The sequence below is a fragment of the Biomphalaria glabrata genome, chromosome 7, assembly GCF_947242115.1.
Source record: "Biomphalaria glabrata chromosome 7, xgBioGlab47.1, whole genome shotgun sequence".
Taxonomy (NCBI): Eukaryota; Metazoa; Mollusca; class Gastropoda; family Planorbidae; genus Biomphalaria; species Biomphalaria glabrata.
Window position 1 is genome coordinate 32,578,793 of NC_074717.1, and position 26,141 is coordinate 32,604,933.

At 31.4% G+C, this 26,141-nt stretch overlaps 1 protein-coding gene across 11 annotated transcripts in view; it reads right to left on the bottom strand.

The window, feature by feature from the left end:
* LOC106069340 (piezo-type mechanosensitive ion channel component 2-like) overlaps window positions 1-26,141 on the bottom strand; it is a 90,429-nt gene that overhangs the window by 39,019 nt on the left and 25,269 nt on the right. For 5 of the 11 annotated variants that reach the window (XM_056035333.1, XM_056035335.1, XM_056035331.1 and 2 more), the window contains 17 exons: window positions 22,988-23,011; window positions 20,635-20,814; window positions 19,673-19,933; window positions 18,808-18,934; window positions 15,457-15,510; window positions 13,254-13,393; window positions 12,100-12,248; window positions 11,217-11,363; window positions 9,444-9,562; window positions 8,510-8,658; window positions 7,211-7,384; window positions 4,551-4,664; window positions 3,920-4,120; window positions 3,356-3,557; window positions 2,574-2,672; window positions 1,807-1,972; window positions 1,035-1,220 (listed from right to left, as the gene is read on the bottom strand). In XM_056035333.1, coding sequence (XP_055891308.1) covers window positions 1,035-1,220; window positions 1,807-1,972; window positions 2,574-2,672; window positions 3,356-3,557; window positions 3,920-4,120; window positions 4,551-4,664; window positions 7,211-7,384; window positions 8,510-8,658; window positions 9,444-9,562; window positions 11,217-11,363; window positions 12,100-12,248; window positions 13,254-13,393; window positions 15,457-15,510; window positions 18,808-18,934; window positions 19,673-19,933; window positions 20,635-20,814; window positions 22,988-23,011 — 2,492 coding nt within the window. The remainder of the gene's footprint in view (window positions 1-1,034; window positions 1,221-1,806; window positions 1,973-2,573; window positions 2,673-3,355; window positions 3,558-3,919; window positions 4,121-4,550; window positions 4,665-7,210; window positions 7,385-8,509; window positions 8,659-9,443; window positions 9,563-11,216; window positions 11,364-12,099; window positions 12,249-13,253; window positions 13,394-15,456; window positions 15,511-18,807; window positions 18,935-19,672; window positions 19,934-20,634; window positions 20,815-22,987; window positions 23,012-26,141) is intronic. The other 6 variants (XM_056035336.1, XM_056035334.1, XM_056035332.1 and 3 more) reach the window with 2 other exon arrangements.

Genomic DNA, 26,141 nt, shown 5'->3' on the forward strand with positions numbered 1-26,141 from the left:
TTTACTAAAGGTGTTACTCTAGTCAAATGTGAATATTCGTTTGTTATGAATCTCACTGCTCTATTTTGTGTCTGTTCCAGTTTCTTAATGTTTTCTTGAGTTGAGGGGTCCCAAACAGAGGATGCATATTCTATTATTGGCCTAACCAAGGTTAAATAACATTTTAGTTTTATGTTCTTATTTGATTTATAGAAATTTCTTTTAATAAATCCTAATGCTTTGTTTGATTTTTTTGTAGTTTCATCAATATGTGGATTCCATGACAGTTTTTCATTTATTATAACACCTAGGTATTTTGCGTTTTTAGTCTGTGTTACTGGTTTGCCATGAATAAGATAAGTAGAATTAATTTGTTTTAGTTTTTTTGTTACTCTTAACAACTGAAATTTTTCTGGGTGGAAAGACATGCTCCAATTTGATTCCCATTTCTGTAATTCATCTAATTCTCTTTGTAAAATATCTGTGTCTTGTGTTGTTTTTATTGTTCTATATATTATGCAATCGTCTGCAAATAATCTGACTTTTGTTCCTGAAGTAATGCAATTTGGTAAATCATTTATGTAAATTAAAAATAGTAGTGGACCCAAGACTGTTCCTTGAGGTACACCTGAGTTTACTGTTATCAGTGTTGATTTAGAGCCATTTATTATTACAGTTTGTTCTCTCTCTATCAGAAAATCTTTAATCCACTGATGCAGTGGACCATTAATGCCGAAATATTTTAATTTTTTAAGCAAACTATGGTGGTGAACTTTGTCAAAAGCCTTAGAAAAATCTAGTAAGATAGCATCTATTTGTTCACTATAGGTTCTTTAATAATTTCTACTTGATCAGAAGTATTTGAGTCCCATTCAATGTTCAAAATATAAATGTTCATTAGTCCATTTGTGGGCTCACAAAATTAAAAAAAAAATAATATAAAAAACAACAACAACATGATTTATGGTTTTGATTAATTAAAAAAAAAAAAAATGATTTCATTTCTTAATTATCTATTAAAGATTCTTTGAAAAGTATGAAATGAAAAGTCTTACCATCGTAACATTGCTCTAAGAGGTTTCAAGAAGAACTCTTTCCCATACCACATGAAGCAGAAGACAGCAATCACATAGATGAGGGAAAAGATATTGATCCTGGTAGCACCAGTGATGAAAATGACTGCCATGGTAACCCAAAACATGTTCTCAAAGACTAGATATTTCATCAGATTGATCCCATGTCTAAAGCAAAATTCAAAAACATATTATTTTCATAGAAAATGAGAAATGTGCTCATCGATCACGAAGAAGAAGCTATTCATATTCTCTCCCCTTGTAAATTAAAATGACTTGTGTCTGGAAATAAAGGGTTTAATGCAGATATGATGTGAATTTCAAAACAATATAAACAAGCATGGATTCTGGAGAGGGCAGGCAGGGTTACTGCCCTTTAAACATATTTTTGGGACTAAAATATACATATCAAAATTTATTTTTTTTAAATGAGGGAAAATGTGATTCAATTAAGAAGTACTCTTTGATTCTTTCTTCTAAAATATGGCACACATTTTAAATATAAGTATTATTATTAATACAAGGATTTTATTAAAGCTTTTGAAAAAGTGTAGGGGCATCCAGAAACTTCAATCATGCCATGAATATACATACTACATATGCCTACTATACTTTCTAGAGAGTACCATTCTAAATCCAAAAAATTTATCTTAGTAAATTGGCATAATTTGTATAGAAAAATGTACATGAAGTATATTAGTTCAATTTATTTTTGTTTGAAGCCTAAGTAAGTAAAGAAGCCTAAAATACTAACGAGGTATCCAGAGTAAAATCTTCCACTAATATAGGCATGTTCTTTTCAACATCTGCAAGAATATCAGCATTGTCTCCCCCGCCATACTGATTCATAGATGCTGGTACACTTTCTACCCTGAACACATAGGACTGAAGGCTCACAAAGAGAAGTTGCAGAAAGTCAGCTGAATAAACCAAGAAACAGATTATATTAGTTAAGAACATTAATAATCATTCAACTAAGTGATCTATTTAAAAAATAAATTGGTTTGTGTTTTAAACACATATTTTCATTTGTAGTATTTATTTTTTTAGCTTTAAAAAAAAGTCATTTACTAAAATAAGCTTTTTAAAATGATTAATTAAAAAAATATTTTCAGTAAATGTTCAAATCATGTCAAAACAATCTGTATAATTCAAAAAAAAATTTCTGGGGGGATACAGAAACAACAGAAAAATGAAAAAAGCACATTTAAAAAAGAAAAGAAGGATACTACATTATTGCTGAAATATAATTTCTTTATTGATACTATTGATAACGGAGAACAATGAAGCTGATGTTTCCTGATGTTTCCTGAGAAAAACAAGGAAAGTGTTATGCTACTCATACAATGTAATGTCCAAACTTCCATTTCTTACTAACTAATGCAATAACTAAGTGGACCTAAAAATGTCATATCTTTCTGAATTTAAAATACAAGCTTATGCATCCTCATGACCATCAAATCAACAGTCAAGTGTATCACCAATAGAACAATGCCAAAATGAAATTTTGTCAGTACTCACCTATAAGTTTGCCACTCATTTCTTTGTTGACATAATCTGGCAGGTCCAGCCATTGGTTGAGATTCTTGGTCATTGCATTGGTTATCAACCAAGGATACTCTGAGAAACAATGGTATTTACTATAAGCATAGCAGACAAACATGATACTACACAGTATACACAATCAATGAGGAAAGAACTGGATATATTATACAATTAGTACAGAGATGGGAGATAACTGGTTACACCATGTTACTAAGCTAGTTCAAATAAAAAAATTCAACATTATTTTTTTACATTATTAATGGAAACTTTTTCAAAAATCAGAAATTAATATTCTTTTTTTTTTTTTTAATTCCATGAAAAGTCATAAACAGAAATTAAATCAATAAATGGAAGTATACTTTTAAAATATTTCAGATTGATAAAAAAATAAAAGCACACAATTTAATAGGTAAAAATCTGAAAAGCAAAGTGACAGTCGACAAAAATTTTAAAATGTTGTGTAAATTGGTGTTCCATGATAAAAAAAAGTGATATTTTATATTATCAATAATGTAATAGTAAAATGGATATAACATATATAAAGGACAAAAGTTGATGTCATGGAGTCATAAAAAATAATAGTGAAACAAAAGCCATATTGTTGCAGTGTAATATTTAGCATGGCTGTAGTGAATATTTGTTGTTCTATTCTTCTTGCTAGTTGTGTGCTATAAAGATGTTAGATTTGCATAAAATAGTTTTTATAAAATTGCGATAAGCTGTATTTCGTATTTGAAAATTAAAACATTGACACTGACCTATACATGAGCCCTTGGGAAACCCTAAATGAACAACAAACTGGCCCAAAAGCAAAAAAGCCAAAATAATTTTATACAATGGCCAGACTCTGGCAATGTTGCGTCTGGGCATCATCATCAAAATGGCCACAAGTAAGATGTAAACAACTGCAATGCTGTCCAAACGAATGCTAACAGTTACAGCTGTCATGATGTAACAACACTAAAAAAGAAAAAAATTGAGCAAACTTTAAAAAAAAATATTTGAAAAATAGCTCAATTATAAGTTAAAGTCTACATTTGTCATAAAATCAGCTGATAAGAACACAATAGCTCAAAAAATAGCTCAATTATAAGTTAAAGTCTACATTTGTCATAAAATCAGCTGATAAGAACACAAAGATATTAACAAATTTACACAAACAAAAGTATTGGTTGCTGGGGTTACCATAAATCATTACCTTCTTATAGGCTGGGGCAAACTGGATGTCAAAATCAGCCCAGGCATTTTATTATGAAATAATAATCATTTTTAAGCTCTGCTAAGAATATAAATTTTCAAAAGATAAATTCAGTGACCCATACCTCAAGACCAAATTTATAAAAAAAATAGTTGGCAAAGAATTTGAAGCACTTGATGATTCCCTTGTCTGCTTCCTGACGATTAATTTTTGCAAAAATGATGCCTGCTTGAGGTTTCTCCACGTCAGGGGTATTGAAGTACTGCTTTTGGTGGTAACGAATGATGCTCTCAAAGGCAACCAGCACCAGGACTAAGATGTACAACTGAAACAAAGTTTTCACATTGCAAATTTCTTAATGCACGTATAAAAGCAAATTCAAGTTATAAAGTTACTGGGTGGGGGGGATGGGGGGGGGGGGGGGGAGGAGGGCCATTTTTACTTAATTAGTGTCAGACACCTGAAAGAAGCTGGGATTTTGACTCGACAGAGTGTTGTGTTTAAATGTCAAGCACTTGACCACTTGACTACCACATCTATAGGGCATACATTTTTTATTTTAAATTAGATGCTCATTTCCAAAAAATGAAACAATAGTCTAATGAACAAAATGACAACAGCTTTGAAAGATAAACAACATTTTGGATGTTTGCTTTAAGGACATAATAGCAACTCTCTCACTAAAAGAAAAGTTATTTGTGTCTAAGAGTAATGAAAACATTTCTAAGACCATAAAATGACCAATATACTCTTACCCTGCTGTAGTAGGCCAAAGTTATGCTTTTGTCCTTTATTTTGGATAAACCAAACCACTCTGCATTGTCCACTTCTATACTATGGTTAAAAGCTCCACTTGTATTTGTAGAGTTCTGGTAAAAGAAAAATGTGTATGCAATGGTATATATGCCAAGCAGCACAATATTGTGATTATATAATAATTCTTTTATTAATGAAAAGAATAGGTTTAAATTTTTGTCAAAACTTGGAAACAATTGGAGGGTAGCGAACAGTAACACAGAAAATGTCTTATGGACATCCTCTGCATTCAACCTTGACAGACTAATTTAGTCAAATACAGCTAAAAGAAAAGACTTCATGTTTGTACCTTTGCAGTGCAAACATTATGAGATGGAATCTTACTACAGATAAGACCTCATCAGAAACATTCTAAGGCAGAATTCTGACCTTGGTTAACCAGAACATTCCTAATTGGTGGAGTAAATAGGTGAACTAATTACTGACAGCTTCCAGGACCAGGGTTGAAAAGATCATTATATGGTCATCACAATGACAGATTTCTTGCATAATTTTTAGACAATAGAAATTGGTGGGCTAAAGAATTTTCAATCTGTAATTCAAAGACTACAAGCCAAGATCTATAATAATAATAATAATTTAATTTATATACTGCTGTTGACAAACATAATGTAGGCTCAAGGCGCTATGATAACATAACAGACACGAAAGTTAAAATGACAAACTAATGTACAAATGTTTGAAGGAGAGAGGCCTTAATGTTCTTCTTGAATGTAGTAAAGCATGTTGTTTGTCCAAGCACAATGGGGGGCTAGTTTCAAACCTTTATTCCATGCACTGAAACCAAAACATATTCACTGTCTCGAATGATCTATCAAGTAGAGTACATAGGGAATTTTTTCATCTGGATATAAACTGACACACACACACTAATTCACCAAATCAATCTTGATATTACTTTTTTTATATAAAATTAATCCTACAAATCTCCAAAGCCCTAAAGAAACGTTTTTATCAAACAGAAGTGAATAGACCCATCCCCAGCAGACCAGCGTCTCAACTGTTGCGGTGGAGTAAATAAAGGAAATCATACCTTTAGTATCAACTAAACACCTGTCTCTTTCTCTTAGTTTCACATTTGAAACACACAACCTTAGATATTATCCTTTAGCTTCAGTTTAACGATAAAGCAATAAAACATACAAATACTTGTGAAAGGAGTCGACCATATACCTCCTGAAATAGCAGACAAGCCAAAATATTTTGTTCAAACAGAACTATTTTTATTGATTGACAAGAAAAATCTGCAATAACTACTGATCTTGGAGTATTATTTGACAATATCAATAAAAAAAACAACTAAGTACGAAAACTTTTGCTTGGAAACTAGGCAACTATGCAAGTTTAATAAAATAATAATATGCCTTGTTGTCATATCAACTGAAAGTATGATGACCAATGACCTCTTAAGACATCTTCATGGTCATGAATATATTTAAGATCCAGTCAGAGGAGGGCTGCAGTGCTGTCAGAAAAGAAAATTCTGTGGACACTTCGGAAGGGACAAAAATGTGGCAGAGAAAGATTTTGGCAAAAGAAATTATTTTTTTTTACAAATGTGCATTTACAAAATTAAAAAACTAGATATTATATAAGCAATGTCTGAAATAAAGGATTGTATCTAATGAGGAATGCAATATGCCGACTTCATATAAAACAAGGTTACAAAGACAGTTTGTGTTTCCAGAGTGGTCCACCCTGGCAGCTAAAAAAGCAGGTATCAATATTTTCAGAAAGAATATCAGAATTAAATTCTATCAAAGACCAATGACGGAGAAGAATAGAGAAAGAAGGTTGACAGATCTTGTGTGGTGCCCCAGCGGTCCAACAGACCAAAGGATAGGTGAAAGTGAATGTGAAGTTAAATGCAAACTGGCCTAACTGATGTCTTATAATGAATATCTAATTGATCTAATTGTTTTGTAAACAGTCAATCTCTTATTCAAATCCTCAAAAAAAGATAAAACATTCCCGTAAAAAAAAAAAAAGTTTCCTTTAGTTAATGTTCTATGGCTGAAATGTAGCACTGCAGTTTACGCGATAATATGAAAACCTACTTATTAATTGTTGTTTTAAATTTATGTACAACTTATATGCATACTAAATAATTTTTTTTTTATCTTCAAAAAAGTAAACATTATTTTTGGGTAAATGTAGTAGTTAGTAGGACAGAACTTACATAATGTAGCAATACAAAAGTAAAAAAATATTTTTTTTAACAAAAAGTCTAAAACCATTTGCATAAATGTGTTAAAAATAGGGTAGATAGTAATTTCCCTTACTAAAGAGCCTCCCATGTTTGTTACTATTAATAGTGAATAGTTGTAAAAGTGGTGTATTTTTATGAAAAAGCTGCTTGCATAAGTGATTTACAAAATTAGATTTTTCACTTTTAGAAAAGAAAAAAGTAGCCGTTGCATCAGAACTTTGAATGGACTAAAATATTATGATGTCGGATTTTCACTATCTTTTCTAGTTTACGAGATCTAAACGGGACGGACAGACAGACAGACATTTCACACAAAACTAATAGCATCTTTTCCCCTTTCGGGAACCGCTAAAAAAAAAACAAAGTAAGAAATACAAAAGAGAAACTCACTAAACAATGTGTTTTCCAAAATTTAGCTTCAACTAGGTTCAACTGGAAAATCATCTTGGCTAGAATTATGATGACAGTCCAGAGCTGAATCAGGTGAGACAGTAGCCAGTGTGCACCAGCTAAAGGTGTGAGGGCAGCCACAAATAACATATACATGGCAGTCAAGGCAGACACCTAGGAATGGAACAAACAATCAATGAGTGTGATGATAATAAAAAAAAGTAAAATGTTAACAGAAAATAACTAGAGGAATACACAATACAACTGATGTAAAACATTTTTTAAAAAATAATAATAATAATAATAATAATAATGAAGGACTCGCTGGGTGATGATGAAGGGTTTCAAAATATTTTACAGCCTCTGTACTGGTCTAGAGAACATGCACATTTTCATCAAGATTTGTCATATGGTATTGATTTTTTATAAAGACCATACTGGTACAGACATTTTGACACAGTACTTTCTAATTAGATAATACCAACATTATGAGTTGAAGAAAAAATATGTTTTCATTTTATTATCTTTTAGCAGAATTAATTAATCAGATTTACACATCTACCACTCAAACTGGAGGGACTCAACTGCTACTGATATTGTAAATATTTGTGTCAAGTCCATCTATTTTACTATTCTCAGAGTCACTGCCCAAGATAAATTAGTCATTGATAACTCCATACAAAAGCCCAATCCTCTTTATTAAACCAACAACTTAAATAAAGATTTGCATCTACAACCAAGGTACAACATTAGGCTTTACTGGTAGAGTCCTATAGATAATGGTGCATTAGCAAGTCTAAAACGTATTCTATAGTGGTTAATTTAAAGCTTAGCAAGTCAAGAATGTATTCTATATTGCTTTATTTGTAACTGGAAAGAATCTAATAATATAAAGTCAACTAGCCAAATTCTTTTTTTTCTTTTGAAGGCTTTTTTATTTTAAACATCTTAGAGAAATGCTTTATAAATTGCATTCATTTTTCAAATATATGAAGTGTCAGCAGTAAGAGAGTTAACCACCATTATCTTTCCAAACTGTTCCAACTATCCAATACACAAGTATGGCCAGGATGGTGGGCTGGTATTGTAAAAATCCAGATGAGGAAACTAAGAATTGGAACCAGGAAGTTCTCAAACAAGTGCCAAAAACAAAAGACATTTAAAGCAGACTGCACTCATGTAGTTTTGTAAATTCCTATGTAACCTATAAAGACAGTAATAAATAAAGTATGGAATGACAAAAAAAAAAAAAAAAACATAAGACAATGACAAGAGATAAAAAGAAGAGACAAGACTTACTTCCTTCACTGCCACAATAACAACTACCAAAGTAATGAGTTTAAAAATGTGAATTTCTCCAAGTCGCCACAATTTAATGGTCAGCTTCTGCCACAGTGACAATGTCTCAACAACAATCCTTTTGACCCAGTTTCTTGTGCTGAAAACTTCTACATAAAGAAAAATGAATATTGAAAAAAATTATTTTTTTTCAATTACCAAAACAGAGTTGACAATGAGTTTAGAATGTGAAAAAAAAAAAGCACCTTAAAAATGTACATTTATCCCTGGCTATTTTTGTTCTTGGGGGATGAGTTCCAAAACCACCAGCAAAAATGAATTTCATAGAGGAAGATTATTTGAATGTATTTAACAAGTATTTAGACTTTTAAAGCCCCATTGGTACTGTTCATAACCATAACTTTGCATTAAACAGTCTTTCTGTTTTTCAGATAGAATAACATGTGATATCCTACCAGTTTCTTCTATAGAGTAATTTTTAAGTTGTGATTTAGCATAAGTAAATTTCATTCGGATGTGGACATGAACAATACATGAAAATGCACTTTATGTAAGAAATACTAGTAAATGAGATACTTTGTCATCTTAAGGCCTAGTCAAATACAAGCAAATAATTTTTTTAATACTTTTAATTTACGCACAAGAAAATGACATTTTTAAACACATAATCTAATAAATAATTTACACAAATAGCCCCCCCCCCCCCCCCACCAACTATTTATTTATTTATAAAAACATATATGTATATAAGAATGTTATTTCTAAAAATGGATTTAATGATTTATTTTAGTAATTCAACTTTCAAGATTTTCTTAGATTTTTCTTCAATATCCAATATTTATCAGCCATGAAAAAATTAAAAAAAAATGAACCCCTAAGTAGCCAGGGATTACTGTAGTTTAAAGAACTAGTAATTGAAATTTAATATGTTTACTGGGTGTGTGCTCGGGTTCTGAGCTGTTCTGATTATCATTGCCATCTTCATCTTCAGTCATGTTCTGTGCCAGTCTTTCATCTTCACTGCGGTTTTGGTTAATGTTGTTTTCGCCGGTCCTGTTTGATAACAAAGATAGCATATTAGAAGTTTTTAAAATCCTGATCTAAAAGTACTTCATAACCTTTAAAACCCTTGAACCAAAATCCATAAAGTACACATTTTTGTAAACAATGGACAGAGACTAAGCAATATAACAGCAGCAGCAGAGCTAATCCATTGTCAGTTTTGTGGATATGCTGAGTCCTCTCCGTTGCCATTGTTAAGTCTGCCAAAAGCATCACTAGCACAGGCAACATGGAAGTCTAGCTCGTCATCTAGGTTGGCATTTGTATGGTGCTTCCCAAAAAGAAAGACTTTTTAAAATTTGCTAGTTTTTGGCCACCTCTGAGAATGTCTAGTTCTGTAATTGATTTATTTGGAGGAGGTTGGTGCAACACCTTTTTACATTGATGCTGAGGTCAAAGTGTGTGCAGATGTTAACAAGAAGAGGGACAAGCTCTTTGGAAGATCCTCTTCATTGGAGGTATTTAGAGCACAGTCATCTGTAAATAGCAGGTCTCTGATGCAGTCATAGTTTACTTTTGTCTCCACCTTTAGTTTTCAAACATTGAAAAGACTTATTGTGATATTGTATGTCAACTCCAATAATTTCTTCGCTAAAAGCATCTTTCAGCATGGTGGTGAACATTAAGCTGAATAGTGTTCGAACCAGCTCTTACTAGTCGAGAGGATGGATATTGCAGTTACTACTTTATTGAGCCAGGGAGGATCAGGAAGTGAATTGTTGATGGGGATTTGTTACATGTGGGCAATGGCTTCAACACTTATGTTTGATGGCTAGTTGAGGATGGTGCTGAAGCCCAGCAAACTAGTATTTCCTCCTTATCTGTTAGAAGTGTGTTTCCATCAGCACTGAATATCCCCAAAAAGCTTATCTCCTTCCACATACGATACGAAAAATTAATCAGGTGAATTGGTTTGACCTAAATCAGATGTTGAAATCCTACAGTTGTCACATATGAACAGTATCCATATCACAGCAAAAAGATCCCAATTTTGTTGGGAGGGACATGCAGTCTGTAGGCCAGAAAATTGCCTTCCCAAACAACTTCTTTATAGGGAGCTGTGTGTAGGTAAGTTGTCTCAGGGGGATCAACACAAGTGTTACAAAGACACCCTTAAAAGTGCTTCCTTAAAGAGTGTGATATGTCATTCATGGCTGGGAAACACAAGCTCTCGATCACACCTCATGGCATGAAGCTGTGAGTGTTGAGAGTCTCAAGATACGAGGCAAGGAAAGTGGCCAGCATAAAAAAAATCAGAGCTAACAAAAGGCTGAGAGAAAAGCAGGCCTACCTGCAGTAAACCCAATTTACCCATTAGTAGTAGTGTGGGGAAAATATGTAGTGGAAGACAAGAAACCTAGTAGTAGTGTGGGGGAAATATGTAGTGGAAGACAAGAAAACTAGAAGTAGTGTGAAGGAAATATGTAGTGGAAGACAAGAAACCTAATCAGAATGCTAAGAAAGCAAGAAAAATCTAGTAAAAGACAGTGAAAGCTATATGCACTGAGAAAATCTCATTGTTCCTCATGAAATAAACATGGAAGTGTACTATGATAAAAGTGCCATTTCATTTCAATTGGTGCAAATCAGTAGAGCACAAACTATTAACATAAGGAATAAAAGCTAATTATATACTGTTTCTTACTTGTAACGATCTACGGCACTCAATTTCAAGAATGGAGTGTGAAAGTAACGCAGTTGTAGAATGACAATGACAAGGAAACTTGTTGGCGTCAGGAGCTTTACAAAAAGACCAGTAGTGTCATACCTTTCCAGTCCTATATCTTCCAGTCTGAGAGACATAAGCAAAATGAATGTCAAATTTCAAACATAAAACTTAATTATTGTATGTAATTGTGATTTTTTTTATATCTTTAATTTGTCTATTGTAAACTACAGATAAGATTTCCCTTTGAACTTTACAAATAGCTACAAGTTTATCTCTTTCTCTCCGTAATTATTTACCATATTCTGGTGGAATTAACGCTGGTATCGTCAGTTAGGAGAGAAAGAATTAAATCAAGAATGGAGAAGAATTAGTTTTTTAATAAGAGGTCTTCTTTTTTTTTTTTGTTTTGCCATATAATTTCTGTAACAGTAACTATGACAGACAAACAGGTATGTGTATAGAGTCTGACCTTAGTCCCTGTAGGGGGACCATTTTAGTGTCTGGTGGTTTATAATTGAATGAGTAATGTCTTAGAAACATGTAGACTTAAGATCTATATAAAGGCTGGCATTAACAAAGCTAGTTCATGTTCGTAGCTTAACAATGAGTTACAGTTTCTTCATTGAGTTGCTGTGTGGTAATTGAGTGAAGTTTTTTGTGTGTGAAATTTGGATGAAAAACATAAGGATAACCACCAATAGGCTTTGTCTACTTGCCAAATCATTTCTGAAAACATTTTGTAAAAAACTTCATCAATAATTAAAGATGAAAAGTCCTGATTTAGTCAAACAGAATAATCTAGTGTATACATGAATTACATTTTGGCTATTTGTTTATAAAGAAACTATAAGCGACTTACAAATTATCATCAAATCCAGTGAAGTTGGTCCAATATATATGGAACTGTTCAAATTGATAGGTGTAGATAAGGATTAGAACAAAGATGGAGTAGATGACAACAATCCACCAGAAGATAAAATTGATTTTCCTCCATAATGTAAAGTTGAGCTAATAATTGAAAAACAGATTTTCATATTGAAACATGTTCAAACAATTGTGGTCATATGTTTCATATTCATAAATATGTCATGTAAAATAATAGAATATGCATCCTCTGTTTGGGACCCCTCAACTCAAGAAAACATTAAGAAACTAGAACAGACACAAAATAGAGCAGTGCGATTCATAACAAACGAATATTCACATTTGACTAGAGTAACACCTTTAGTAAAATCACTAAATTTAGAAAGCCTTCAGGACAGAAGGCTCAAAAGTAAAGTAGCAATAATACATAAAACACTGAACCATAATCTTCAAATACAAAAACAAAATTTAATAAAATACTCTGAAAGACACAAAGATAAAGGCACATTCCTCGTCCCATATGCTAGGACAAATTTGTACAAATACTCCTTCTTCCCTAGTGCTATTAGAGCATGGAATGGGTTGCCTGAGCTAGCCAGGAAAACCAGTGACTTGGCAGAATTTAAGTCATTGGTTAATATGCATGACTAAATGCATGACGCGTAGGACGTAATCATCTTCTTTTTTGAAGTAACGTCTGTATTATATAAGATAAGAAGAAGATAAATGCTTGGTAAATAAAAATAATTTAAAAACCATGGAGAAACTTTTAGAAATGTTAATAAGGTATTGAAAATTAATAAACAAAACAAAACAATACAGACTTTATCTATTTCTATTTCATAGTAATTTTCTGTAATCAAATTTTACTAAATAGAGCATGCTATTTGTTGTTATTTGTTAATATATAGAGAATTAGAACTCTAATACATAAAATTGTAATAAAATCTGGCACACAGTCAATGAGATAAATGGTTATTTTAGAACTCTTTCATTAACAATCTTGTCACCCTTTGTTTGTAATTTCATTGCAATAAGAGTTGTCCATTTAATATACACTAAGAACTGTCAATGTAGATATAAAATTTAGTCTGACTTAATATAGAACCAAAATTGTCTAGTCTAGTATTTCTAAGTACTTTTGATTACCTGAAATGCAAGAACAAACAAGAGGAATAGGATCATGTAAATGATTCTATAGATAACAACATCCTGCAGGGAGATAACTGCCATCATGATGGAGCAAAAGATGATCCAATACTTGCATAGCACCACCCAAAAGAAATGACCTACAGAAAAGAGGCAGCAATCAACAGATGTCATGTCGTTAGATTTTATCCCTATAGCTCAGTGGCTCCCAACCTTTGTTTTCCCTGGCCATTCTTTATACAATTTCAATAATGTGTTTACTGACTTTCACAAAATGTTAAAGCTACTTAACATTTATCAAAAGGTTGAGAACCACTTAAAACACTTCTCAATTCTTAAATTAGCATTTGCTTCTACCACACTGACAACATTGATTGCTTCACAACATAGCTAGAGTTACACACATAGACTAGAATAAAATTCATGCAGCTGCTATTACACTTACAAACAAAGAATGTGCTTTGTGCAAAGTAAGCTAAGATCATCAACTATCAGTACTATAGACACAATAGTCATTCTTCATATAATGGCTGATTAGTTAGATATAAAACTGAAAATCATGCATATTAATAAATCTATCTAAAATTTGGATTTATTTCCCATAAGCATGCAATTGTTTTATGGATACATATACTCTTATTCAGTTTTATTTAGAACTAGTACGTTTGTCAATGTCAAAGTTGTCTTGGTTAATAGCTACCAATAATTTATGTTACAAAATCATAGTTTTGTTAATTCCGATATAATGTGGATTTTTATTTTATAGATGTTCCAGTCCACAGGTAAAAATATGAGAGAGATGGTAAATATGGGGTTTGCTTTAAGCTAATAGTTGAGCCCAAAAAAGGATATTTAGTTCAATACAGTGAAATATTAAAGAAGTACTCATGGTTATTAGAGATGAAGAAAGAAACATTATTGTATCCTGCAGAGTTGTTATATAGACATGAGGTTAAGGGAAATCTGATTGAAACCTTAAGATACAAACAAATATTGGAAGTCAACTGCAAAAAGCATGGATTTTTTTCTTTCATCTGATATAAATAATTACAACTTAAATTACCCCAGAAAGCAGGCCATTACATTCTGTATGTAAAAAAAATATATATATATTTATTGGACTGGCAATATGAATGGTAGAGTTGCTGAGGCAATGGAAGAGATAGATTGTTTTGGCAACTTCATACAAATTGAAAAATTAACAACAGGGCAATAAATGAATTTGGTGAGAGCAATGATTCTAATGTCTAGGACAATAATATTAACTGGTATGTGTATAATAAAATAAAATGTTTCCTGAAATTAACTACAGAGATAGGTGAAGAGCAGGCCAACTCTTTAGCACTGAAACAGCTCACAATATTTAAGGTAGCATTTCTCGAACTTTTTTTGTTTGCATTGTAATTATACATATGTAAATATATATTTTTGAGAATTAATCAAGTTAAAACACACCATTATTACCAATGTTAAAAAAAAAGAAATTATTAAAGTGACGTCCTTTTATCTTCTAAGTAGGAACTTTCATACAGTTTTCTAAAAATGTGCCTGAAGCAAGATTAATTCAAAATGTTCTTTAGAAGAAGACAATTCATCTTTACAGAAGTGAATCTAAATTCTTTTGTAAGTCAGAATGGACAAATTATCCCTAGTGATATACCATCTTTCTATTGATGCCTTTTGGGTGATAAAAACAGGCCTAGTGGACTGAACTGGACATTGATCTTACTATGATCAAATCCATTCTCTACTGCCTTGAGCATCTTTAACACTTCAGTATCAGCCGGCCCCACTATTTCTTATTTAACTTTATTTCACCTGAATTTATGAAGCTCACAATGCAGGAAAAGGCTACACCAGATCTACATCTCAAACACTGCTGTGGGACCTTAAAGTGCTCTGCCAAAACCCAAAGTGGATAAGGGAGGGACAAACATGAATTTTATGTTGGGGAGGGGTCACTAGTACGGTTTGAGAAACAATAATTTTAGGGGTAAATAATATGGTAAAATATCACCATTGTTTTACTGATATTAAATGAAGAATTATAATGTACCCAAGAATATGGAGAAATAATAATAATATTGTTATATGATATATTTATATGTACAGGTAATTTAGGCATACAACAAATAATATTAATATGCTTGTGTATAATTTAGACAGAATTATACAGTACAAAGACAAAACACAACCTTCCTACCTATGAAAACTATTGTCTTGCTGTCACGCATAGTTCCCTGGAAATCCATAGGTACTGAAGACGTTGTTAAAAATAGACAAATATAAAACACATAGAGGGGAAAAAAAGCAACACAGTTACAGGAGTGCTAACTATTCACAGAAGCACACTATGCCACTTAGGAAATAGCTTTTTAAATGGATGAAGTCCATATTTCTAAACATTTAAATAGAACTGTTTTTTTTATTGCTAAGAAGGAAATGCATAGCCAAAGAAAAACAAAAATCCTTATTTTTTCTTTTATATATGTTGCAGTTTGCAATGTCACATTTTGAAAGTTGTACCATTAAGACAATTTTAACATACTTAAGTAACTAAAAATCTGTAGTAAAATAATAATTTAAAAAAAAGAAAGGGAGGGGGAAACAATTTATAAACTTAAAAAATTGATTTGAAAAAAACAAACAAAAAAAAAACTAACTGAACAAACTTGAAGTGAAAAACAAATCTTAATTTAAAGAAGAATTTTATGTTTGAAAAAAAAGGGGTTTTTAATAATTATTATAAACTGAAGTTTCTTTTTTTAACCATGTATTATTATTATTTTTAAACTATATTTTACTCATAATAAAAAACTCTTGTTTAGTTTTACTCATTATTAATTTAAAGATATACTCTATGCACATGTCCAACAACTCCGTATTATAAAAAAATAAGGGGGAGGGGGGCGATGTTAAGAATGGTTTCAAACATGAAGGCAGGCATGCAGTTCAGATGTTTGTTCAATGGATGTAGTTCACCTGTGTAGTAAGATGAATATTTACAAATTGACTTGTTATGTTATTTTTTTGAGCCCATAATGTCATAAAAACACTTTGAGTTCTTAGAGCAGACTCAAACTAAGTCACATTTTCTGTTTAATTCAAAAGATATCTTGAAATTAGTATGTACAAATAGATTAAAACTAACTTTTGTCCTAGATTTTTTTGGGAAAAGTTCCTTTTTATTTCCCTGACATTCGGATTATTTTAGTTTATTATGTTTTATAGCTACCCAAGAGCTACAGGAACTAATAAGAATCAATGGAAATATTTATAAATAAAAATGCATCATTCATCACCCATTCACCTACTCACTAAGGGACGATAAAAAGTTTACAATAACGAAGCACTTTTCATAGATAAAACAAAAAATTGCCACTGGTAACCTTTCCCAACTTGTTGATTTTAAGTGTTGTGTCCATCACACAAAAGGATATTTACTTTACAGACTATTCCATGACAGAAGCAAAACAAATGCTTTTTTGTTACAAAGTTATTCAGAGGCAGAAATGGGGATATTATAATGCCATAGTTCCATTGAAGAAGGAAAAAAATAGAAGGGTTCCAATGGAAAAAAAAAAGTCACATAACTTTTTTCCAGGTATCAGCTACAACTGAGGGGCAAAATGAGTGTCTGTATGAAAGGGGTGAGGACTATATTGTGGAAAAAGTTCATTCCTAAAGGTTTGTTTCATGGGAGGAAAAAAAAGGGGGCAACTAGAATTTACTGGCTTAAAAGTTTGTGTGGATGTTATAATGATGGCCATTCCATGGAAGGATGACAAATAAAAGTGTTCCAGTCCAAATAATAGTAAACATACACAAACTATATTCATTAATGTAGGAAAATATGGGTATCAGCTAATGCAATACATATATTCAATATATATTGTATGCATAAAAAGTGGGGTGAATGAATTGGTAGTTGTCTATTACATACACTGTTCACCAACAGCCTAACTAAACAAATCATTGTATAGGTTTATCACCTTCACCCGATATCGAACTCTTTCCATCTTAAATTAAGTGATTTAAAAAAAAGGTTCTTATTTGAAGGCTGGGTGACTATTACAAACATGACACCATGAAACTAGAAGCTTGTTCAATTACCTTCTGAGTTAGCTTCTAGCAGTAGAGAAGATAAAATTGAGGAAAACAAGAGACTAAAACATACTTAAAAATTTATTACATAACAGCATTTTCTGAAAACTTTCAAGTCTTGCTGAAAACTTTCAAGTCAACAACTCAACCAAATCTGAGAAATGCACTTGAAAGTTTCAATGTCACAGGTTCAAATGCCATGCAAATCAACTTATCACCTTTTAGAGGATGTTAGCCAATTCAACCAGTTTTAATTTTGGTCACTTAACATCTGATGCAGTTGAACAATGGGCTGGACATGCATTGACATTGTAAAACCCTTAGCTTCAGAAATGGGTAAACACTAAGTTTTAGTTGCATTTATTGTGTAAAAAAAACTTTTAATAAATACAAACTTTTGTATCCACATTACCAGGGGATACTGACAATGACCCCAAGTTTAGATGAAGTAAAGATTATATCTGTGCTAAATGAAACGTACTGTAAACCTTTTCGGTTGGAAGGGGTCTGAGAGAGTATTTAAGGAAGAAGCCAATAAAAGACACAACTTACAAATGAGGACTATGCAAACCATAAATGTTAAGAAAGTAAAGTCGTCATTTTTGTAAAAAAAATCATTTTCTTAACCTTTGAACAACTATTGTATTCTTACTATAAAATCACTATACTGATATTTTGTCACTCCTGTTCACTAAGGCCATGCACATATATATAGTGTATATATAGTGGTCAAGATGCACAAAACATCAGAGGTACAAAATTCACCATGTAGCAGTGTTGTTTAGCTTTAAGCATTTTGTTTTAGAAAAATAATTTTTTTTTAAGTCGCATTTTGTTTTAGAAAAATAAATTATTTTTTTTTAAGTAACTCTGCTGATGGACCAAGTAAAAGTAATAACCAGAACAAGGTGTACAATAAGTATGTACAAGTTTGACTCACTAAGCTTTTAGTCAAGCTAGTCTTGTTTGTATTTTATAATTTGCAGGATTTCCATTTAAAAAGACATTATAGATCTAATTGTAAATCCTTGAGTAAACAAGACTTAAGCTATGATGTCCTTAACGTTTGTTAGAACTGAAGTTTCTAATGCAGAGACAACATTGTGGAATAGTATAAAGTGTTAAGCTTGATGAGTCAAGACTGTACAGAAATGCAAAGTTTTGAAATAAAACAATTTGCCAGTCAAGCAAAAAGAAAAAAATAAAACAAATAATATGAAATAAAAAAAATCATGAATCATGCAAATTACATTATTTATGTAAGATTTTTTTTTCTTTTTTTTTTTTTTTTTAAAACACTTATCATGCTAATTAAAAAAAATTCTGAAGAAGTTTGTTTTAAAAAATTTTCTTGTAAATGTTATTTATTTTTTACTTAGTAAATTACTATACATGTTAAACTTTGGTTTATTTGATAGCTCCGTCAAAAGACAGTTCAGTACAGACTTACGAAAGCTGTCCAGCATAGAAGTCCGATGGTTTTGTCGCTGTTCCATGTTAATGCCATCCTGAATGTCTGAGCACTTCTCACTAATAAATTGCCTCAAGGTCAAAACCATGAAGAAGGTGTAGAAACACTAAGGATGTCAAATGATTGAAACATCTAGTTAAAGCTGTTTTTAACAAATCTCAACTATGATGAAATAATAAATGTAAATATGTTTATTCTGAACAATATCTCTTATTTAAACAAATATTTGTCCTATTTTGGTCTAGAACTGAAATCAACAGATATTAGTCACACTCTAGATGCCCAAACTACAGCCTGTGGGTCGGATCATGTTTTTATCTGACCCACCAAAACCTCAAAACTAAGTGTAGAAAAGTTTTTAAAAGTTGAAAATTTATTTTTGCCTACATTAGGATTGGAACTTTGATTGATTTCATTCAAATCTAGTGTATTCTAATATTCATATTTTTTTTTTCTAAAGAACACAACTTTTTTGGGGGGGACAAAAGTTGACAATTATTTTTGGTTCTTGGACAATTTCGCTGCTATCTTGAGCTGGCCATGTCCTTGACACCTCGTGTGTGCTACACAGGGCATTATAAGGGCATAATTAGTGCATCCTCTTGATTCGTGTTCTTTTGGTATCAATGCCAGTGATACCATACCATTTAATATTTGTGCGGTAATGAAATGGGAGAGTCGAGGAAACAAAAAGTTGAGCCAAAGACATAAAGAAAATTACTTCAAGGGAAAATAGTTTAGGGTACCTATTCTGCAGGTTTAGTCTAGAACATGTTCTTAAGTAGTATATATATTAGTCTATTATAGTATATACATTCCAATAAAAATGAAAATGTGTAAACACCTGTAGGGCTAAATTGAGTCCTGGGTCAGTAAATCTCTTCAGTCCTATCTCATCCAATTTGTAGGTGCCAGCATCCACTGGCAGCTCCTTATCAAGGTTCATACTGAAGACATACTGAGCCAACAGTAGGGCCTCAGCATAGAAGAGAACAAAGGGAGATGATCTTAAGCACATGGTTCTGGAGCTTGGAAACATCCACAGAAGACATGCAGTGAGTAGGAAAACAAATGTCAGCCATGAATGGTAAGTGATACTCCAAGCCTAGATGAAGAAGAAAACATTTGAAACAATACATGTTTTAATAGCTGTCTAAATGTGTATTTTGTAAATACTCAATGCAAATCTTATGATAACCCCATAATGACACACAAGTTGGGAAAATGTTATTGAAAAGGGCAAATTTTCTTAAAATATTTTCTATAATACATAAATATCTATTAAAATATAAAATTTCAAACGTAACTATGTAAAAAAGTTATGTAAGTTTACAGCCCTTTAGACTTTACAAATATATTTTTTTCAAAGTAGTAACTTTTTGTTGAGTCTAGAAATATTAAGAGTAGAATCTTTTTCTTCAATGGTGGCATCTTTTTCAATAGTATTTGAGGTTTGAATAATTTCTTTAAAAAATTGCATAGAAATGAAATTTGATTGAAAAGATTAAAATTTAGTTAACTCTTCTAACATATTACAGTTGCATTGACCAGTTTTTATAACAAACAAAACAATCATGTTTTGACAATGTGCCGCCTTAATTTTCTGAAACTCCTGTCAAGTGTTCATTTAGAGTAGACTTAGTTGTATATCCCAGATTTAGAACAACAGACTTGAACCAGAGCCAATGATTGTGGGAATGAATGCATTGTAAGGAGTTAACTCCTTATATGTCACATTCACACACATAATTACTGATTTCATTTGGAGGAAGAGAAATATTTGTTTTGATAGATTATCTCCCTTACCATCATTGCAATTAGAGACAGAATGTAGCTCTGTCTCATGATCAGGAAAAGAACAGAAACCCAAGGCCTTCGTTTTTTATCATCTTCAGAGCCAATAGATGCTTTCTTTGTTTCTGTTTCGTGTACTTCAGCAATACCTCCATAGCGTCCTCCGAGGGGTTCTTCATTCTCCACCAAACGCTTATTTAAAAATAGGAAACATTGTTCTCACATTAAAAAAAATTGCACGTTAATACCAAAGGATGTATGTACATCTAAATACATTACACAAATAACTATAACATAATAGCAGAATGATTTCTTTACATGTTCAAAGATCTATTAATATATTTTTCTAACAAAGCATTAAGCTTACTCTTCAAAACTGAAATAAAATTATCAGTATTTATTTTAGATGGTTGTGTTGAAAGATGTTTGATATATAGTTTAAAGGATGATATTTGAAATGCAAAATGTTCCAATAGGTGGTACAGACAACAGACCTAAACAAAAGAGACACTCTCACACATATTCCTAACTTGACAGTTCAAAGTGACTACTTAGCAGTACTAAGTATTTTACATCTAAAACCAACCAAGCACATTGCTGTTTTCTTTTAAATGATTCCCAACAAAGTAAAAACAGTTTATTTAGCCAGTAACTCTTTTGTTTTGATAAATCTTTTTTTGAAAGGATATGTCAACTATAGCTTTATATACATCAGTAGTATAGGGATTAATTTAACCTTCCGTAAAATGAGCACACAACTCATTTTGTGAAATTCAAATTAGGGAGAAGTGACCTCTTTTCCATGTGTCATTCTCTCAATGTTTTTTTCTTCTACTGCAAGAGCTAATGAACTTAAACAATACTTAACAGACTGAATACAAAGTTGTGTACTTCTTTTGGTAAAAATTTGCTGAAGAGGAAAAGAGTCAAGCTTTTGAACAAATTATTTACATTTTCAGCTTTGATTATTTAAAATTCAAACAAATGTTTGTAGAGGTTTGTAGTATTTCATATGCAGCATTAAAGAAGATGATAAAAGTCTTCATGACTTCATGCACCAAAGTTACACAGTTGTGAAGAGGTGACTTGAACTTGTAACTTACAATACACAACTCAAACTATAAAACAACACACTTCAAACAGTAAACCTATCGTAAACACACTGCATTCAGGGAATAAACTAAATAAATATCTTAGTTCACAATTTAAAGAAATGAAAATAGTAAAATACTTCATCAGGCACTCATTGGGTCATTCTGGGTGCATTCAAATTTCTTTAATGCTGAGATGTCTTCTAAATTATTTAGTCATTTTTGGTTAACATGCAGAATGATATGAATTATTTGATAAATAATCATTAATTCTAAGCTGATTAGAATGAAACAAGATGTAATGCAATAATATCTTTGAGGAACAGGATGCATGCTGTTAAAGAGGACACTTTTGAAGGTATATATAAAGAGAGTTCTCATAGTTGCATGCTCATTGACAAAAGTAATGCCATTTGGAATCTGAAACTGGTACAAAAGATAGAGTCATTAAGTGGATATATTTGAACTCTTCATCCATAACAATGTACACACACACATGCTGTTGTAATGCTGACATTTCAAAGTGGTTCCAAGTCTTGGAAATGGACTAAAACATGCCAGTAGTTATTCAAGTGAACCAGTTGGTCATCATGCAACGTTGGAATGTGACAACTAGATCTGAAATAAATTATCTTACGACCAGCGTAACCAAACATAAATCTACTGGCAAACAGTTGGTTCCATTAGCATGTCCAGGAGCAAAGTAAGTTATATGTATAAAATAAAAACAGGATTGTTTCCATTATAAGACTTATTAATGGGAGCAGACAATTTCAGCTTTTCAATACAAATTGTAGCATTAAAAACTTTTTTTAACCAATAATATTTATTGACTTTTATATTTATAATATTTATTTCAATTGAATTATAGAATGACTAAATGTGAATATTAAAAAAAAATGTTTTTCTAGCTTGAATACTTTTTTTTTCTATCTACAATGATGTTTCCAAGTGATGTAATCAATATATCTAAACTCTCTTTAAACAAAAAAATTTGAATCAAACTGTAATGAACACTTGGAGATACTTCTGTTCAACTTTTGTCCTGTGTTATTTTCTTTTTGTTTTTGCTTCATTTTCACATTTTGATCAGCTCAATTGAACTCCCTTCTTTATGAATTATTAGAATGTGTGAAAGTACGATTGGTGTGGGGGGGGGGACATCTCCATGACAATACACAAACGAACTTGCAAACATTCAACACACAAAAGGAAAAGGAAGCAGTTTGTTGTTAATGCTAAGCATAAATACATATACATTGAAGTTCATTCACCTCAGGAGTAGATGGACGGCCTGGCTGTGAAGGTATTCATGTCATTATTGAATTGAACAAGCAAAAAAAAGAAAAATAATAATAATAATTGTTTACAATTAAATCAACTTTAAAGCAATAATATTGAGATTGGCAAAAATGTGATGTATTTTTTTCTGCAGTTTACAGAAGCAAACAAAAATGAACACATTTCTACACACCAGTCAAACCTCCATATATTTAACATGTTGGTATTTTTTGTTTTCTGATAAAACATGCATCTAGTTACTGACTTACTGAAGCTCCTTTAAGATGGACCTATTCACTTTGAAATTACTCAATGTTTAATTTAAAGCATGCATGTGAATGGAGGAGTCAGCATTTGAAAGTCTCCTTTGATTAAAATATTGCATACCCCTTTCAATAAATATCAGCAATGCAAAGTTAATGCTTCAATTATTCTGCCTACATAGTTAAAAAAAAAGACACAATTATTCTTTAAAAACAAACAATATATAATTCTGGATTTTAGAGAGGTCTGATTGTATTTTAACACCAGGAATATCTTACACATTTAAGAAGCATTCCATTAAAAACAAAGACATTAAAAACATATAACATGCATATGCCAAGAGTGAAAACCATGCAGTTTACCTGTTGTCATCCCTCCTTCTCCCATCCCCCCCCCTCAAAAAAAAAAGGTAGAAATAAATAAAGTCTACTTTACCTTCAAATCATACAATGGCAGAACTACCATCTTCCTAATATAAACACTAAAACCTGCCAGTATCATTTTGTTATTGAGCTCTACAACAGCAAAATAGACAAGTCATGCTATAGCAACAACACCACAACAAACAACATAAGACTGAAGCTGGCTACAATTTTTCCACTTTTATATTGACATTTTACATTAAATGAGTCAATTATTTTTTTTTTACTTTACAAAATTAAAAATGGTTAATTCATTTTAAAAATAGCATTCTGTTTTCTTATAATCAGCCTAAATAGAGCTTTTTTTTTTTTGGGTTAGGGTACAATTTTTACATACCATTTATTATCTCACTGTTGTACACTTCTAAAGCATTTTCTATTTTGTTAGCATTATATTCCAACTAAATTTAAATTCAACTCTAGCTAGGTTTTTCTTTTAATTAAGTTTTTTCATATTTCAAAGCTATTCATTTATTGCCTGCTGGGACAGCCTAAAGTACTTTTAGAATATTATGATCTACTTTGTTAAACAAATGCTTTGTAATAAAGTCATTCATGTTTGATCTTTTGATTTTGAAAAGTATAGGTGTATATGTGACCAGTGCTTAAAAAAAAAAAGTAACAATACTTTTTATTGGCTTTCTTTAAGAAAAGAAAAAGTGCAGAAAAAGCTATCCTAAAACATTGCATGCAAGGATTACCTTAAATAGTTGCTAGTACAGTGGACAAGAATGCTATGCTATTCAAACTTTTAAGAATCAAATCTTTGATACACTGTTGAACTAAGACTGATGGGTTCAGAAGAATTTAATGATACTTCACAACTAAAACAAAGGCTAACAAAATAATTTAAACTTAAAACAAGGAGAAGGCCAACAAGACATTGCAACACACAGACATTTGACTAATAATAATGTACTATTATGACTTAGATGTATTTTTTAAAATTCTAAATTGGTTTAATAATGATAGTTTTTTTTTTTGTTAGGTTAGTACTGAAATAAATGAAAAAGACATTTTGAGCATTAAAGTACTTAAGCTTAGAGTAGATAAGTTAAAACATAATTATCAATATTAAAAATCGCAGCTGTTAGAATTTATCCTTGCACTAAAAACGTTTTGTCCAGAACCTATCACAACAAAATTTTAAGAAGTCAGAATGACTGGCTCATGAAAGTGACAACTGCAGCACAGTAATTTAAAATATCAAACCAAATAACTTTGAGACCCATAGATAAACTGAAGTGAAGGAAAGGGAAATAATGAAAATGAGATTTTAAATCAATCCTGAGCAAAGCATCCCATTCATCTAAATAGTAATGCCTATTATAAGCTAACCCAACAAGATCAATGCCTAAACAGTGAAATCTGCCCATGTGGAGTGCCACCAGAGAATGCTGACCATGTCCTTCAAAACTGCTCTCTTTACCAAGTGGTCCGTACAAGACATGGGCTCCAAAAAACACCCCAACAGAAAGAAAACTATATGGAGAGCTCCCTGATTTAGAAACCACTGCGCAATTCATCTCATATACTGATCTAGTCATCTGAACGCTCCAACTTAAAATGAGAAGAAGAAAGAATATCTAACTAGTAGGCCTAAGCTGGGTCAGCTATCTTACTCATTCTTCAATATGACCTTTTTGTCTGCATTTTTCAGAAATCATTTCCAAAAGAAAGTAATATCTTTTAAACTTAACAAAAATCCTTAAACGTCAGAAAAAAAAACAGATTATGGTGAGGAATATTTTAAGGCAATTAATTTCAAAGATTTTCATGTATAAAGAATATACAGTTTAATAAGAGAATTTCATAAACTACACTAGAGAGAACTGAGTAAAATAAAGAGATTTATTTAAGTAGTTTGATTTTATTAGCATTAAGAGCTGAAACTAACAAACAATACTACTGCAACAATATGAAAAAAAGCATACTGAATTGACTAGTTTTATTGATGAAGTCAACACAAAAAAATGCAAATGTCAAGATAAGAAATTCAAGCTAAAGCTAAATGTTGTTATTTTCCACCAACAATTGGGCAATAATAAAAAAAAAAAAAAAAAAAAAAAAAAGAACTGCAGAATTCTTTAAATGCTATTAGCACAATGATAACACTGATGATCTATTTAAAAACACACATAGACTGACAATTAGTATTAAACAAAGGTGAGTAGCAAGCAAAAAGAAAGTTAAAAGACTAAATATCTATTTAAAAAAGTCAAACTGCAAAACAGCTAGCCTTCTAATCTCAACAACTAGATATATTAATGAGCATGCACAAACCTACACAAATTTGTATTTTGTCAAAGAAATGTGAAACAAACAGCAAACTGTGTTAGAAAAAAAAAAGTGAAAATCCACACAATTACAACAGCCAATAAACAGCACTATTTAGTAAATAAACTAACTACATAGCCAGATTAATAGATGAGAAATATCTGATAAAATGCCAGATAAGCTG